General features: G+C 40.6%; 1 protein-coding gene across 2 annotated transcripts; it reads right to left on the bottom strand.

Moving 5' to 3' along the window:
* Positions 1–1,281: 1,281 nt before the first annotated feature.
* Positions 1,282–7,963, bottom strand: LOC108366406 (uncharacterized). Of its 2 annotated transcripts, XM_017620811.1 has the most exons (9): positions 6,942–7,963; positions 6,533–6,858; positions 6,123–6,453; positions 5,107–6,002; positions 4,891–5,031; positions 4,695–4,834; positions 4,494–4,633; positions 3,969–4,259; positions 1,282–3,882 (listed from the first exon to the last, which is right to left on the bottom strand). In XM_017620811.1, the coding sequence occupies exons 1-9, from the start codon at positions 7,249–7,251 to the stop codon at positions 2,156–2,158; spliced, it is 4,302 nt and encodes a 1,433-aa protein (XP_017476300.1). In that variant the 5' UTR covers positions 7,252–7,963; the 3' UTR covers positions 1,282–2,155. The 2 variants fall into 2 exon arrangements, with proteins under 2 accessions (XP_017476300.1, XP_017476299.1); XM_017620810.1 differs by having other exon boundaries at positions 5,107–6,453.
* Between the last annotated feature and the right edge of the window lie 7,167 nt (positions 7,964–15,130).

The following is a 15,130-nucleotide window of genomic DNA, read 5'->3' as shown; positions in this document are numbered from 1 at the left end:
CTCCCTCAACCACCAGAGGGAGTCTCGATTGTCTCTTACGCCGACGAATTGCTCGATCATGGCGACTGGGAATGGAATTGATGACTTGTGTTCGAAAGTAAACGGATATCTCTCTGACCTTTCTCGCTTCTTCACTGCAAAGTGTCTAGCCCTCTCCCCTACGAAATCCTCTGCGACCCTGTTCACAACTTGGACGAAGGAGGTCAGGCTACCGCTAGGAATTCACGTCGATGACACACCAATTCCGACGGTGAATAATCCTAAAATACTCGGGAGTAACATTCGACAGCCTGCTCTCCTTCTCGGCGCACACAACCGCTATTGTCAATAAAGTACAGAGCCGCAACAAGGTCCTCAAGTCGCTAGCCGGCAGTACTTGGGGCAAAGACAAAGAAACGTTGCTGGCAACATACAAGGCAATAGGCCGGCCGGTTGTAAACTACGCAGCATCAGTGTGGTCGCCGGGGACTAGTAGGACGCAGTGGACGAAGCTACAGACGGTACAAAATACAGCACTCAGGACAGCGACAGGATGCCTCCTGATGACACCAGAACACCACCTCCACGATGAGGCAAAAATGCTCTCCTAATTGAGCACAACACGATGCTCTGCAAGCAGTTTCTTGTTGGGAGCCACAGATGTGGCCACCCAAATAGACAGCTGCTTGCAGGGGAGCCCTCGCCGAGGCACGTCAGGAGGCATCTATATGAACTGACGGACGAAGTCCAGAGGTTCATTAAGCAACCTCTGGACCCGTCAGCTCATAGACAGGCCCTGAACGGCATTCACAGGGACGCAGTCTCGAGTTATGTAGACTCAAGACCTGTGAAACCGTTCTAGGCACACAAACACCGGACATTGACATGACGGAACTCCATCTGCCTCGGGAGACCAGAACGACAATAGCCCAACTTCGCTCTGGCTACTGCAGCAGGCTAAATTCCTACCTGTCTAGGTTAAATGCGGATGTGCCGAACGAATGTCCGGCATGCGGAAAGACCCCACACGACTCGAAACATCTATTCGCATGCCCGGAAAACCCCACAACCCTAACGGCGTCGTCCCTATGGACTGACCCCATAGAGGCTGCACGCTTCTTGGGGCTGCCGTTAGCGGAACTCGACGACAACGACTGAGATATCAGCCGATCTGGGCGGGGTTGTTGTAGCCGCTAAAACAACAACAACAACAACTTATTTTTCCTCTTCCAGCGATAAGTGTCCGTGTCCAACAGCAACGGAAAAAGATATGCAAATAACCCTTTCCCACTGAGAGGAGCACACATTACAAAAAATAAACCACTTGTTCTGTTTTGTGGGTTATTTTTTCTCTTAAATAGGGAAGGTTATTTTGGGACAATTTCAAAGTGTTGAGGGATATTTTCGGCCTCTGATCTCAAGCAAATCGTTTTTGAAAACGTTAGCCAATCCTGCTAGACTTGCAGATCTCCTTACCCACTAACTGCGAGTTGTTCAATGTAACGCGAAGCGCGTGTTTTTTAGTTAATTAATTTTTTATGGTAGTCTTTACTTTATTGCAATTTAAGATTTTATGACGACTAATCCTACTAAAAAAGATTTCGACGCAAATTTCCATGGAAATACCAAATTTTTCAACAGTGGTTGTATGCTCATATATATATAAATATTTATAGGTATATGTATATGTTTAAGTTAAGATTGGTTAAGCAGAAAAACATGTTGACGTACATAATCATCGTAAATAAATTAAGGAAAACTAGTCTCTTACAACTCAGGCTAAGCTACTCATAGATATATATATTTATATATATATATATATATAAATATATATAAATATATAAAAAGTTATACAATATATAAAGTATTTACAAATATGCTGCAATCTGTAACAATAATTTTTCTTTTTTCTTATGTGGATTTTCTTTTCATACACTAACACCGAAAGACTGAACAGCTTAAGCTTCAAAGGTCATACGTTAACGTTCTGACCAACACTTACAGTATTTCTTCGCTCTAATTTTTTCTTAACGAATAATTCCTTCGCTTATATCAAAGTTTTGATTTCCTCAGCTGTTGATTAGCCAGTACTATAGCTTTTCGGCCGGCAAAAACCAATTTGTTTCCATCATCGCAAACGCGTTCCGACTTTTATCGACTGCCTCAGCACATCGCTTTAGTGTAATGATGATGAATAGCTGTTTGTCGTTGAAGTCGATGTGGTTGCCACATTACTATTATCCATGCTAGCCATGATGGAGCTAAGTAGATCAGCTGGTGCTGGTGTCGACGTCTTGCTTATGGAGCCCGCTTTTACGATTTTATGTGTTTTTCGTTCCACTGGTTGCTCCGCCGCACCAGTTGTCAATCGAACTGCAACGCTGCTGTTATTGGATTTCGTTTTGAGCGTCGCCGTCGGTTGTTGGGTTGAAATTGGTTGTAGCGCAGATTGCGAAACAATTACAACTGTTCTCGCTTGCTGATAGTTGCCTTCACATACGACTGGCGCCGCGAGCATCGCCCTTTGATTTTCTAGTGGTACTGTTGACATTGGTAGCGGTGGCGGCAATGGTAGTGCTATCTCAGGCGGCAACGGAGGAAATGCCATAACCACAGGTGCAGCCACTTCAATTAGCTCCTCGGAAACCGTCACCTCTTCTTCGTGGTCAACCACCAATTGTGACTGACAGAGCGTCGCGGGGTCAGTTCCAACGGAAATAATATTCAAAGTATCTGTTTGGGAGCTGAGTGTGCAATTTTGGGCCTCTGATTCAGAAGTCAATACCGAATCCGTTGCTAGGGGAGCCATAGTTGATGGCAGTGAGGCTGTGTGGGATATGTGCGGTAACTGTACGTTTGGTAACATCGACTTGGTGTTGGTCGGGCATGTAGCGTCAGAGATGGTAGCGGAGGGAGTAGAAGGCTCATCGGATATAATTTGTACTTGAATTTTGATCTCGGGTTCTTTTTGATTCAGGCTGTTTACGTAGGCCTCACGATGTGTAAAGGGCGTTTGAGGCACAAGTGGCAAGGGTGTTGCAGGCACTGTCGGCTCCGGCAGTTTGGGTATCTTTTGGGATGTGGTTGTGGACGCAACTGATGCTGCCGCTGCAATTGTTGGTGAGTATAGCGTCGTCGTATTAAGTAGTTCTGAGTTTGATTTTATAACATTTTGTGCAATCGGAGCACAAACTTGTGTTTGAGATTTTGTATCCGAGTGTAAAGAGAAGTTCTTGGGCTTGTTATCATTTGGTATATCGCCATTCGTGTTCAACTTATGCGGTAAAGTACTACAGCTACTGTTTGTGCTGCTGTTGCTTCGTCGTTCAGGTGTTATAGCCTGTTCCTGTGATGTGTTATCCTTGGATTCTTTGTTCTTGTTCAAAGGCTTCTCATTGGTACTTGGGCCAAAACTTGCCAATGGTGATGTAGAAGCAGAAATAATTGCGCTGAAGCTGTTCCCCGTGCTACCGCTTTCAGCTGCTAGAGTAGCGAGAACACCTTGTTCATCGCCAGCCACCATTGACTTCTGCAATTTGTGCTCCAGCACCGTTTTGCGCATATCAATTCTACTATCGTCCATGATTGCTTTTCGTTTACGAGCTGATGATGGCCCCATTTCAGAACCGTCTTTTGAATTGGAATCCTCAGTGCCACTTTCACTTGAACGCCGTTCTTTTCCATCAGTGTCGATGAGTTTCGTCTTCAACTCTGACTTTTTGGCTTTCCCATCATAGGACCGTTTACATGGAGTGCGCTTGCCATGATGCTCATCATGTGAAACAGGATGTGGCAACAGGGTCTGTTTCTCTTTATAGTGCGGTGGCTCAGCCAGCACCGGATTATTTTTCTCATTGATAACCTCTTGCCCTGGATAATACTGACGCAAGCGTAAGTGCCAAGCTACAAGTAGGGTTAAATTTAATATGAGAAATTAACATTCAAAGTTTTATTCCATGTCGAAAATATGGTCGGCCGTTATCACTTACCAATACTGGTAACAGCTGTAACTGTCCGAAATTGATGTATAATGTTTCTCGGCAAAAAATAAATGTCATTATCGCAAAGCTGAATGCGAGAATAACGAATACCCTCCCGTCGTAACTGATTCAATTTCGCATCCTCAATCCATTGCACGCACTGTGATATCGGTGGCTCATGTAAATCAAGTTGCAAGATGCCTACAAGGTAATTAAAGTCCTGAGCAGCAAAGGCCACTACATCTTTAGTAATACGATTGTGAGTATATGGTTGGCCACAGTGAACAGCTTTAAGAATACCTAGAAAATAAAATATTTATTTATTTATTTATTTATTTTTTACAGTCTGTTAGACTTATATTGCAACAAAGATTTAACATTCTTATAATTAGATTTTAGATTTAAAATATAAATATTAAATATTAAATACAAAATACAAAATGCTCTACAGAAATTTTTTAAATAACATTATTTCTTTATCACTGCAATTTATGAGTACGCAGTGAGGGAGCAATTACATATTAGTTTACATACCCACAGCAGCCGTGGTATTTCGCTCGTGACCGTGTCCAACATGATCAGCGTGTGCCTTTGTGCGATCTTCAATCATGGTCTCTCGTGCCTCAGACAACCTTGGTAGGTACTGCAGGTTGCGCAGCTCATTTATACGTGTACTTAAATTGTGATTGAAAAAAAATGTAATATTTCTAAACGAGGCAAAGTAATGGGCCCTACCGTTGTCGTTTCATTGGTGTTTTACTATTAAGCTCCGCTGTAGGCACTAGCTGCTCGCCTGCGCGTACCCATAATATTGGCCCATCATTGGAGAGGCGAGGATCGGTTTGTAAAATCGAATATGAACCCCAAGGCATAGTCTAGATATAAAAATGTATAATCAGTTCTAAAACGGCTTTATTAAAAGAAACAATACCTTCTTCAAAAAAGGATTGGACTCAATGCGACCCAACAGGTCTGGAAAATATCCACCCACCTCTTCATGCACCTTACCAACCAAACTTATTTGATGCAATGGTCCATAACGAAATGTGCCTTGGGAGTAATTTCGCACAACCTTAAAATTATTGCATTTAATTAGTTCAAAGGTTATAAATAATATTTTTATAGTTGTTGAGGCTTGGTAACCAACCTGTTCGTTGTACTGTGCCATTGTGCATGTCTCAATGTCGGAGTTTCGTCCTAGAACGCCTGCTTTTACCGTTAACGTTGAATAATTCTCAGCCATATGTTCCAATAAATCGGGCAGATAACGTGCAGCATCATGAACAATACCCATGACATGCAATGCATATCCCTGATCATCTTCCGCTAAGCAAACATTGAAAAACTCCTCCACCAATTCTTCCATCTCTTCCGGAGATAGTTGCTCTAATTCGTCTTGATAGAGATGTACAACAGAAGCGCCCCCATTTGGATGTACTTCTATTTCAAATAATCTTCCATATTTGAGGTGTTCCAAACCTTCTGGTGGACGTTGCAGACGCCGTCGTGGAGTACTAAAAACGAATGGTTTATTTTGGTGAAATTGTGTTCCAACACTTGCACGACGTATCTTAGATCTTTTGTAGCATTTAGAACAATCACGACTGCGAGATGATGAAGTAGATGTCGGTGTTGATGTCGACGTTGACGATGTTGAATGCTTCGTGTTTGAAGATGATGAAGAAGTTGAGTTTTTTCTATGGTAATTATTACTGGATGATGAAGATTTGCGAGCACTCGAACTGTATACAGGGGCAGACGTCGAATGCATGTTGCTACTAGACGATTTATTCCCCGATGTGGTTTTTAACGTAGTATGTGAGATCACGCGATTCTCATTAAGTGTTTCGCTCTTTACCTCTTTCTGTGTGGAATTCGCATTGGGTTCGTTGCTGAAAATCAATTGGCGCGTAACGTCATCGCGAGTTCTTGACGCTGCTGGTGTGCAGCTAATTTTTCCTCCTGCCATATTCTCAATCACAATGTTACCATTGCATTCTGTTTTGAGCTTTTCTATATCAACTACATCCTGTTTTAGTGCTGCTGCAGTGTCATCAGAAATAAGTTTAGTAAAATCAACCATGCTTATACCGTTATTTAATTTTTCGTCACCTTCTACAGCGGTGGCAGAAATTCGTAATGAGAAATCTTTCTCTAACGTACCTTCGTTTTTATTAGCTTCATTTATTTTGTATTGGTGCACTTCAGATGTATTAAACTGGTTCTCATTTTCGCTTTTAATTTTCAAAACATCTGATAGTTTTTCAAGTATTTTATTTTCTGGTTCCTTCATTTCCACTTTGATTGTGTTTACTGTTTGTAATATTGATTTATCTATATCGACTTTCTGTGGCCCAACTACGATATCTTTCATTATTATAGAGCGTGTACGACTATGTGATTTTGTTGAACTACTGTGACTACCCCTGCTGCTATCAGAACTACGACGTCTATGTCCTGTTAAGGAACTTGCAGAAGATGATGCAGAAACTACCTGTAATTTAGAATCAATACATAAAAAAGAACATTTAATAAATACTGAATTTTTAAGTTTAAACAAAAAACAAGTGTACCTTCTCCTTGTCTTTGTCACGTTTAGAAGACGAGCTGGACTTGGTGCTAGGCTTTGACTTTTCTTGTTTATGAGTGGCTTCTCTGGTTTTATCGCTGCTGGTGGAAGACGTCGAAGGTCGCGAATGAGAACTAAGTTCTTTGTTAGAACGTTGTTTTGTTGATTCCTTATCCCGATGGCGTTCTCGATCTCGTTCTTTTTCACGAATTTTATTTTTGTTACTCCCGCGATCTCTATCGCCATCACGATGATCCCGGTTTCGTTCTCTATCTTTCCCATTATCTCTTACCCGATCCTTTTCCTTCTTTTTCTTTTCATGATTTTTATCTACAGAAGTCAACAATTTCAAATACATTAATATACATACATATATATGTATGTACATACATACTTCAGCTATTACAACTTACCTTTATCATTTCGGCATTTTATGTCAATATCTGTGACTTTTTGTGAAACATCCTCTTGTGGGGTTTCTAGGCTTAACGCAATGGAATGTGGAATTTTGTGTTCTTTCCCTGCACCTTGTCCTCCACTTCCGTCAAGTGCATTCATTTCAACATTTGATGTTGCATTAAGCTGACCGTTGACAGGTTCATGCGACTTCACCTGTGCTACTGTTTCTTTGTTTTGTTCTAGTGTTACGGCTGTTTTTTCGCCACTATCATTACACCCTGTTTGCAAGTCTAATTTATGTGCCGTTGCCTTTGTATTTTCCATTTTTTTATTAAATACATATACTTCTTAGTTTAGTTTTGTCTTCCTTTCCTTAGGTGTTCCTCAAGTTTTCTAAACTGTCCGCAAACTTACACAGAGGCAATAACAAAAATCGATGAATTTACCGCCAGATCGTTTCTAAACACCTTGGCCCCCTACCTCTTCGACAGCGATTTTCACTGCGTAGTTTTCAAAGCGCCAATAGTGGGAGCACGGACGTGAGTGTTAACACGACAATAGATAATACACTGTTTGCCACTTCCACTTTGCCGAAATGTGCCACATAAATACTATAGTTATTCGCATTCGCTGGCGTAAAATATTACCTAAACACATGTAATTGAAAAACCTCTCTGGGGATTTCTCGTCAAGAGTAATTGCAGTTCACCTCTTTTTCGAGAATTTTTCAATGCACTTGCGCTTGCTATGCCCCTACGCAACCCTACGTTGCTATAACTTCTGCTACAACCTCTGCTGCTGCAGTGAATTGTTTTCGTTTTTGTGCCGCTGCTGATATAGTGGCTCGGAATATCGCCACAATTTGTTGCCCAGAGGTAACGGCATTTAATACGATTTAGTAAAAACTGATTCTTCACACGCTTTAGCAAAATAAAAATATATTTTCAGGATTTTTCACATTTTATTACAAATTTTCCATGCGTTCTTGCACATCAACACAATTTCTTGACCACGAACTTACGAAGCGAGCTGTGATGTTCGGGTGACGTATTTGGTAGCGCAGGGCTGCATTTTTAAAACCGAATATTTATGATCCACTATAGTTGTGTTTATTTACTCATTTCCAGGAAAGTTTATAACGAATTCTCTGTCAGAAACATAAAATTTAATTAGATTGCTGATATTTTTACGGCTAAATATGTAAAATCGACAGCAATTTTCACGAGTAAAAAAGCAGTACAAAATTATTTTCTTGGCGTTCATTGTGGCATACCTTTTGCGTATGGCGTTTTGCTGGCATAGTTATAAATGTCACGCAAAGCCACAAACTTTTATCTGGTATCAGCTTAAGCTGTTCTATTGTGCTCAGCATGCCTTAATGATTGGTCTTTACGCTGCCCTTTGCTCCCTAGTTGGCCGTCGGACCATCTCCAGGTCATATATCAAAAGTTCCAAGTCCGGATCCTCCTGCTGACATTTCCTTAGATGACCTTACTCCCACTCTTCTTCTATTTTTATTATCATTATCCAGACGTCTATTATGTCTTCTTTGACCTTAGCTTTTGACCAGTGTTTACATTCCAAACTACATGGTCGACGGAACATGGCATCAACACTACCCTTTCAGTATTCAATAGCAAAGTCATAACCATGATAAAAACATTAGAAGGTGAAATCATTCTCTCAATTCGTCGGCCATGATTTTTTTCTGACGTTTGCAAGCGTTTTAAAATCATATCAAATTGAAAATAAGGAAATGAAATTGTTCACAATTGTTGTTGTTTGAGATTAAAAATGAGAATGTGTGTGAGCTTGAGCTCGAATTTTAAAATTATATTGCTGGCAAACTTCAGACTGCCTCTAAATGATTTTACCTTGTAATGTTTTTATCATGGTCATAACAATACGCCTTCTATCGCATAGCCACAAACATCCACAATAAATGTTCCACCTGGAACCGGATACCCTAGCATAGGTGCAGTACATAGCCATTCCTTCAGTACTTCGAAAGCCCCCTCCTGTTCGTTGTTCCACTTGAAGGCTCCATTTCTCCTAGTGAGCTCATGGATGCTATTGGCAACGCTGGTGAAATTCTGACCAAATCGGTGATTGTAAGTGCATATCCCCAGAAAACTTCGTAGCTGGTGCAAGTTCCGACAGACGTTTGTTTCTGAGTCATTGATTTTACTGAGGTGGTAGCGAAAGGAGTAGTGTCCCGTGTAGTACCCAGTGACAGTTTTGGGGTCCTCTCTGCCTAAATTGATTAGTTTCTTTGGAACTACTTTTCAATGACAGATAAATCGTTTGGCTTGTCTTTTCCCTGGACATTCCATCCAACGCCTGTTGAACATTTTGTCTACCCAGTTATTTATGGTCTCCTTTATATGTGCTTTGGCGAGCCCACAAAAGGGTTGCGGACCATAACATACTGCGGCAGCTCCCTGTTTCGCTAGGCAGTCAGCCTCCTCATTGCCATCATGTCCCTCATGCCCCGTACGTATCCTAATTGAACTGTGTTCTTGGCATCAAGAGCATTTAGGACGTTGAGGTAATCATATACTAGCTGAGAACTTATTTTATGCGACTTCAGGGCCAGTAGGGCTGCCTGACTGTCCGACATAATTCAGAGATGGTGGCGTCGCTACCCATTGTTATCGATTTTTTAAAGTACGGCCCAAAAATGTCAGCCCCAGTTTTACCATTTTCAAGCTTAGATCTATCTGTGTTCCAAACCTCCCCATTAGGTTTGGTGTATGGGTTCCCTGTACTCCAGAGAGCTCGATCTGCAATGTTTACCTCAAATTTCCTAGAGATTTCTAGTTTTCTAACTATTGCATCGCGCATTTGCAGTATGGGGTCATTAGCGAATTTCATTAGGACCTTCATGTGACCCGTCATATTTCCGATTTTCAGGCCGGAAGTGTTTAGGATTCTTAGTGCCGCTGTGGTAGACGCCTTTTCAATTAAAATAGGAAAGGGAGGTATTCGAACCAGGGCGCTGAGTGCATCAGCCGGGCAGGTCTATAAGTCCTGTTATGCCAAGATAAACCATTCTGTGTAATTTACCTAGTTTAGTGTCTTCACACCATTTTTGTGTGATGTGTAGGGCTTGTTGCACGCGGTTGATGATAGTTTCATCATGAATCCCTGCGTAGCCTTGCGTATTAAAGCCTTGGCTGTTCATTGTGAAAATAAGTTCGTCTATAACCATAGTCCACAAAAGGGGAGAGAGTATACCCCCCTGAGGGCATCCCCTTGTGGCTGTTATCGATTCTATCGTGCCTCCTAATTCGTGTTCCTAACATTGATAACACCCACTGATTTATGATTGGGCCTACACCCTTTCTTAACAAGGCATCTTTTATTGCCTTATGTGATGTGTTATTAAAAGCCCCTGAAATATCAAAGTGAGGCTATGAATGGCAGTTTCAGTGGATTTGCCTGGTTGATAGGCAAACTGGTTCTTATTCAGAGGCCGTTCCTTAGGTTGACTTCTCTGATGTACTGATCCAGTATTTTCTCCATGCTTTTTAGGAGAAAGGAACTGAGTCTAATTGGGCGGTAGAACGACGGTAATTGCTACGGCTTACATGTTTCGGGTAGAAACACGACCTCAGACCATCTGCTGGGAGGGGTTCATTCTCAACAAGAGCGAAGCTCTATAGAATTTAGAGAGGCCCGGGGTTATGTGTTTAATTCCGCGCTGAAGAAGACATGGATAGATTCCATACGGTACTGGTGATTTGTATGGGTTAAATGTTGATAAATCCCATTGCACCTGTTCTACAGTGGTTAGCTTCGTAGCAAGGCTTTGTTCTCTTCCAGAGGTGGATGTTGGAGTTAAAGTTAGTTCGTTCGTGTTCAGGAAAGAGACCCATGTCGAATTATATATGCATATGGTCCGACATGGATACCTGCCCCGAGACACGCCAGTTTGTGACAGATAATGACATGTTTTGACTGTTTGGAGTTAGATCCAAGGCCACCCCCTTAAAGCGCTTCTAAAAGTCGGTTGACTGCCACGATTTATAATATTTATATTATAACTACTAATAAACACGAGGAGGTACTCACCCCTTTTGTTGGTATCTGTGCTTCCCCAAACAGTGTTATGCGAATTGGCGTCACACCAGAGGTAAACCCTTACCACTCTGCTGTCAGTGCTCACTGCAGGCATTTACTTCTGCTGTCGGGGCCATCTCCTCCTCACCCGGAAAGTACGCTGATGCAAGTACTGCCTCTTGTACACCCCTTGGAGTGGGAGTTTGGAGCAAACCGCAACCAGAACTGCCATCATGAACTGTAATAGAGGAAGAAACGTTAGTTTTTTGCTTAATAGCATCGCCGACCTTGGGCGAGGGCTGGGTGCATATATGATCTTACCATCACTGATGTTTAGACCTTTGACCTCACCACATAATATCCAGGGTTCCTGGATGAAGGCTATACTTAGACCTTCGTTAGGGAACCTCCTGCATAGAACATTTGACGCTACTTTGGCATAATGAAGATTCATTTGGAGGCATCTAAGATGCCTCGAGCTTGGGTTGGGCTTAGGAAGCGATGACATTACTAGCGGTCTTTGCAGCCGCGAGCAGACATCTCTACCCCCTATTGCTACCCAGCAAGGCCTTTTCCTCGGCTGACCTTGAACCCGCTTTGCTTTTGCGACTTTCAGTAGCCGTTTTGGAACTGCCATGCAGTGGTGGCCCTATTATGTTCCGAGGGAGCTCAATGGGCCTGACATTTTGTTGGGCTCTGTCTAGCACCTGCTGTACGGTCAGGACTGATGTTGCTGTGTGTAATTCCTTTGTATTTTTTATATTGTTAAAACAAAAAATAAAAAAAATCGACTATTTTTTGGGCGAAATAACAATTTTTTTAGGGTAAACTGCGACGACGGCGCTGGAAGTAGTCCTTGAACTTGAGCCTCGTCATATAACCATAGAGCAGGCAGCCAAAAGAACTCTGCTTAACAGCTCAACCTAATATTACCGGCGTAAGTTTTTTTACGCACGCACGCAAGTTTTTCGTATTTGATTAACCGAAATCAATTCGCGTGCGTGATTTCTCAGAGTTGCACTTCTGCCAAATTTATAGAAGTTTGTTGAGCGAAATTTGAATTCATAGTCGCGCCAAAATATCAAATGAGCAGAAACGTCAAATCGAAATGTCACAAATTCCAATCTTGGAATTTGAGTTGGCTTTTTACGCACGCCGTTCAATTTCGGTTGGTCACATACAAGTCAAGATCTATACATAGAAAGTCGCGCAATCCGCGAAATAAAATTTGCCTCTCTCAGGGCGATTTTTTACTTTCACGCCTTCATGCCGAAAAGCCACAAAACTTGATTTTTCACAGCGGCCAATTTTTGCAAAATTTGCATTTAAACTTTATCTCAGACGTTTATGATTCGATTGATTTGAAATTTGTACACAATAAACTAGATTCTATTCTGAATAAGATGAGTCTAACTGCACTTCTTAATACTTATTTAAAACGAAATGGCGGATATTTTAACATTTTTATAAGAATTAAGGAGGTGATTTTTACAAATGCAAAAGTTGTGTTATGAAGTTTAAAATTTTTGTTTTGTTTTAATGCAGCATTGAAAACAAATATATACGGATATTTTTGGGAAAGTTTCAGGTTTAGACAACAAGTAGTTCTAAAGTTATAACCAGGGAACGGATTTTATGGAAATTGCCTTTTTTTCTGCTAAAGAGATAGAGTATATTCGATTAAGAATGTCCACGATTTAGCTTTCCCTGATTCCATATACTATGTATACACATTTGATGTTGCCCTTTTTTGCCTTTTTTAAGATATTTGCTTTTTTTTGCCTTTTCTACCTTTAAAAAAGTGATAATAGCATTTACAATTTTTTTTAAGATTAGAAAATATACACATGCCCATGCGGCTTATAGAAGCGCAATGACCTCTTGCCAAATTGGTGTTGGCGAAATTCAAAGCCGTTTTCTCAGCTAACAGAGGCTTGGAGATAATAAGGGGTGTGGATATAATTGTAAATTGGAGGAAAGCGCCCTTATTCCTGGTAATATGAACGTTTCAAACGTTCCATATTTAAATTGGGCTCCACTTGTATCAACTTACGTCGAGCGCACATTTAGTACATTCAAGGCTTTTCTTCACGAAAATCGAATGAAAATGCTGCCAGAAAACTTCAAAATGCACCTTGTTGTTCAATGTTACTACAACTATGTATACAGATAAAAGTTTCATGAGTTAGAAACTCGAGAGGATAAAATAGTCAAGGATTCAAAGTACAAATTTTTCATATAATGAAACTAGTTCATAGTTTTTCTCTTTTTACTTGTAATAACTATAAGCATTTCTAAAATAAATCTATTTTTTGATTGTTCTTATTTGTTAGTTGTTCTTATTTTGCTTTTTTTTGCAACACCTAGTGCCTTTTCCTGCCTTTTTTGCTATTTTGTTTTGCCTTTTTTGCAATACCTAGTGCCTTTTCCTGCCTTTTTNTATATTATTTATTTGCTATTTTATTTTGCCTTTTCCAGCCTATTTCGTTATTTTATTTTGCTTTTTTTAAAGGGTTTTAGGTCCTAAAAATCCGTTCCCTGGTTATAACAATATTATGATGACACCCACGAGCGATCGCTCGCCTCTAGATGACAAATATTTTTAGTGGGCACTTGTGCAAGTAATTTTTGAAGTAATATTAAGTGAAATGTTGAAATTCATAAATTTATCAGTGTAATATAACTTATTAAAGCTCTACAGACCTAAATACTATGTATGCATATATGCTGTCTCTTATACACATCTTTCGTCGGACCCGGAGCGATGCGCGAGCTATTTTAGCCNAAATTTTCAAACTTTTTGCAAAACTTAAAAAAAATTATACAAATTTTCATCAAAATTTTGAATGACAGTTTTTAGAACAAATTTTGTATGCAGAGTTGTAGCTCATTCAGTTAATAAATCGCAAGCATCAAGTCGCTTTAAATCCTTTTTCTTCGATCGACTTTCAAGAAGGGTGAACGTGCAACATCTGTGTGTTGGAAGCCATTTTGAAATAGCGGTTCTTTCAAACTTTTCACAGGAAAAATTTTCTTGTGACTGAAATATTTAATAATTAAGTATTTGAGAAAGTATTAGCTGTATCTTAGGAAACAAACATTTTAGTGTTCCTTCCTGCATCTTTTTGGGGAATTTTGCTGGCTTTTTTACTAGCTTCAAAGAGGTGAGTGCTTGGCTTGGTTTTTTTTTGATTGTTTCTTTTATTTAAAATGCTGGGCGCTTCGGCGTCGGAGTGGAGCGGTGACCCGGCTGGTGGTGAGGATCCTTTGGATTCAAATAGGTCCCTCGATGGGTTCACTGTGAAACAAAAACGACGTAGACAGAAAAGAAATAAGGGCAAATCAGATGAAGAAAGGGCGCGTAAAATACCGGCTTTTCAAGGCTCGATAGTGCGTAAGGGTTCGGTGATAAGCGATATGCTTGCGTTGCAAGGAAGTTCAGTGCCAAGTTCTGGTTCTGGAATTGATGAAAATGTGTCCTTGAATTCGGTGGTTTTGGATAATGAGGTGCAAAATGCGGGGGCTGTAAAGAAAGTGCAGTCGTACATAACCTCAAATGGTGAGCGTGTTAATCAGGTTGGTAGTAGTGACGAATTGTACCACATAACTTCGGGAGTTATGGCGGTGGCTTCGGGTGGTGTCGAGGAGAATATAACCTCAAACACGATAAGTGGTGGTCAAACTGGAAATAATTTGCAAATTGATAGTAGTGCAGGAGTGATGCCGGGAAAATTGAGTGGTAAGGATATTATTAGTTTTCCAGTGGATTATAAGGGAGCTTTTGCTGTACTATTAGACACAGCGAAATCCAGTATTTTTGATAATAAATATGCAAAGAATGGTGTTTTTCTGTGGAGTAAGATTAAAAATTTCGGCATTCAAGACTTAAAAGAGATACGAGCTGTAGGCAGGATGCTTTACAAGATAGTGTTTCTATCAGTGAAACCTGCAAATGAATGCTTAAGTAATGTTAATTTGATGAAAGCCAACATAAGAGCCTTCATTCCAAGGTCGTTTGTTGAAACGTGCGGTGTAATTCGGTACGTACCGGAGGAGCTCATGGATGATGCAATTTTGGACAATATCAAGTCGGACATAAAGGTGACTTCAATTTACAGAATAAAGAGACGTGACAAAGACA

Source organism: Rhagoletis zephyria, unplaced genomic scaffold (genome assembly GCF_001687245.7).
Source record: "Rhagoletis zephyria isolate East Lansing unplaced genomic scaffold, Rhagoletis_zephyria_1.1 Rzeph_scaffold_02258, whole genome shotgun sequence".
NCBI lineage: Eukaryota > Metazoa > Arthropoda > Insecta > Diptera > Tephritidae > Rhagoletis > Rhagoletis zephyria.
This window is presented reverse-complemented; position numbering and strand designations above follow the sequence as displayed.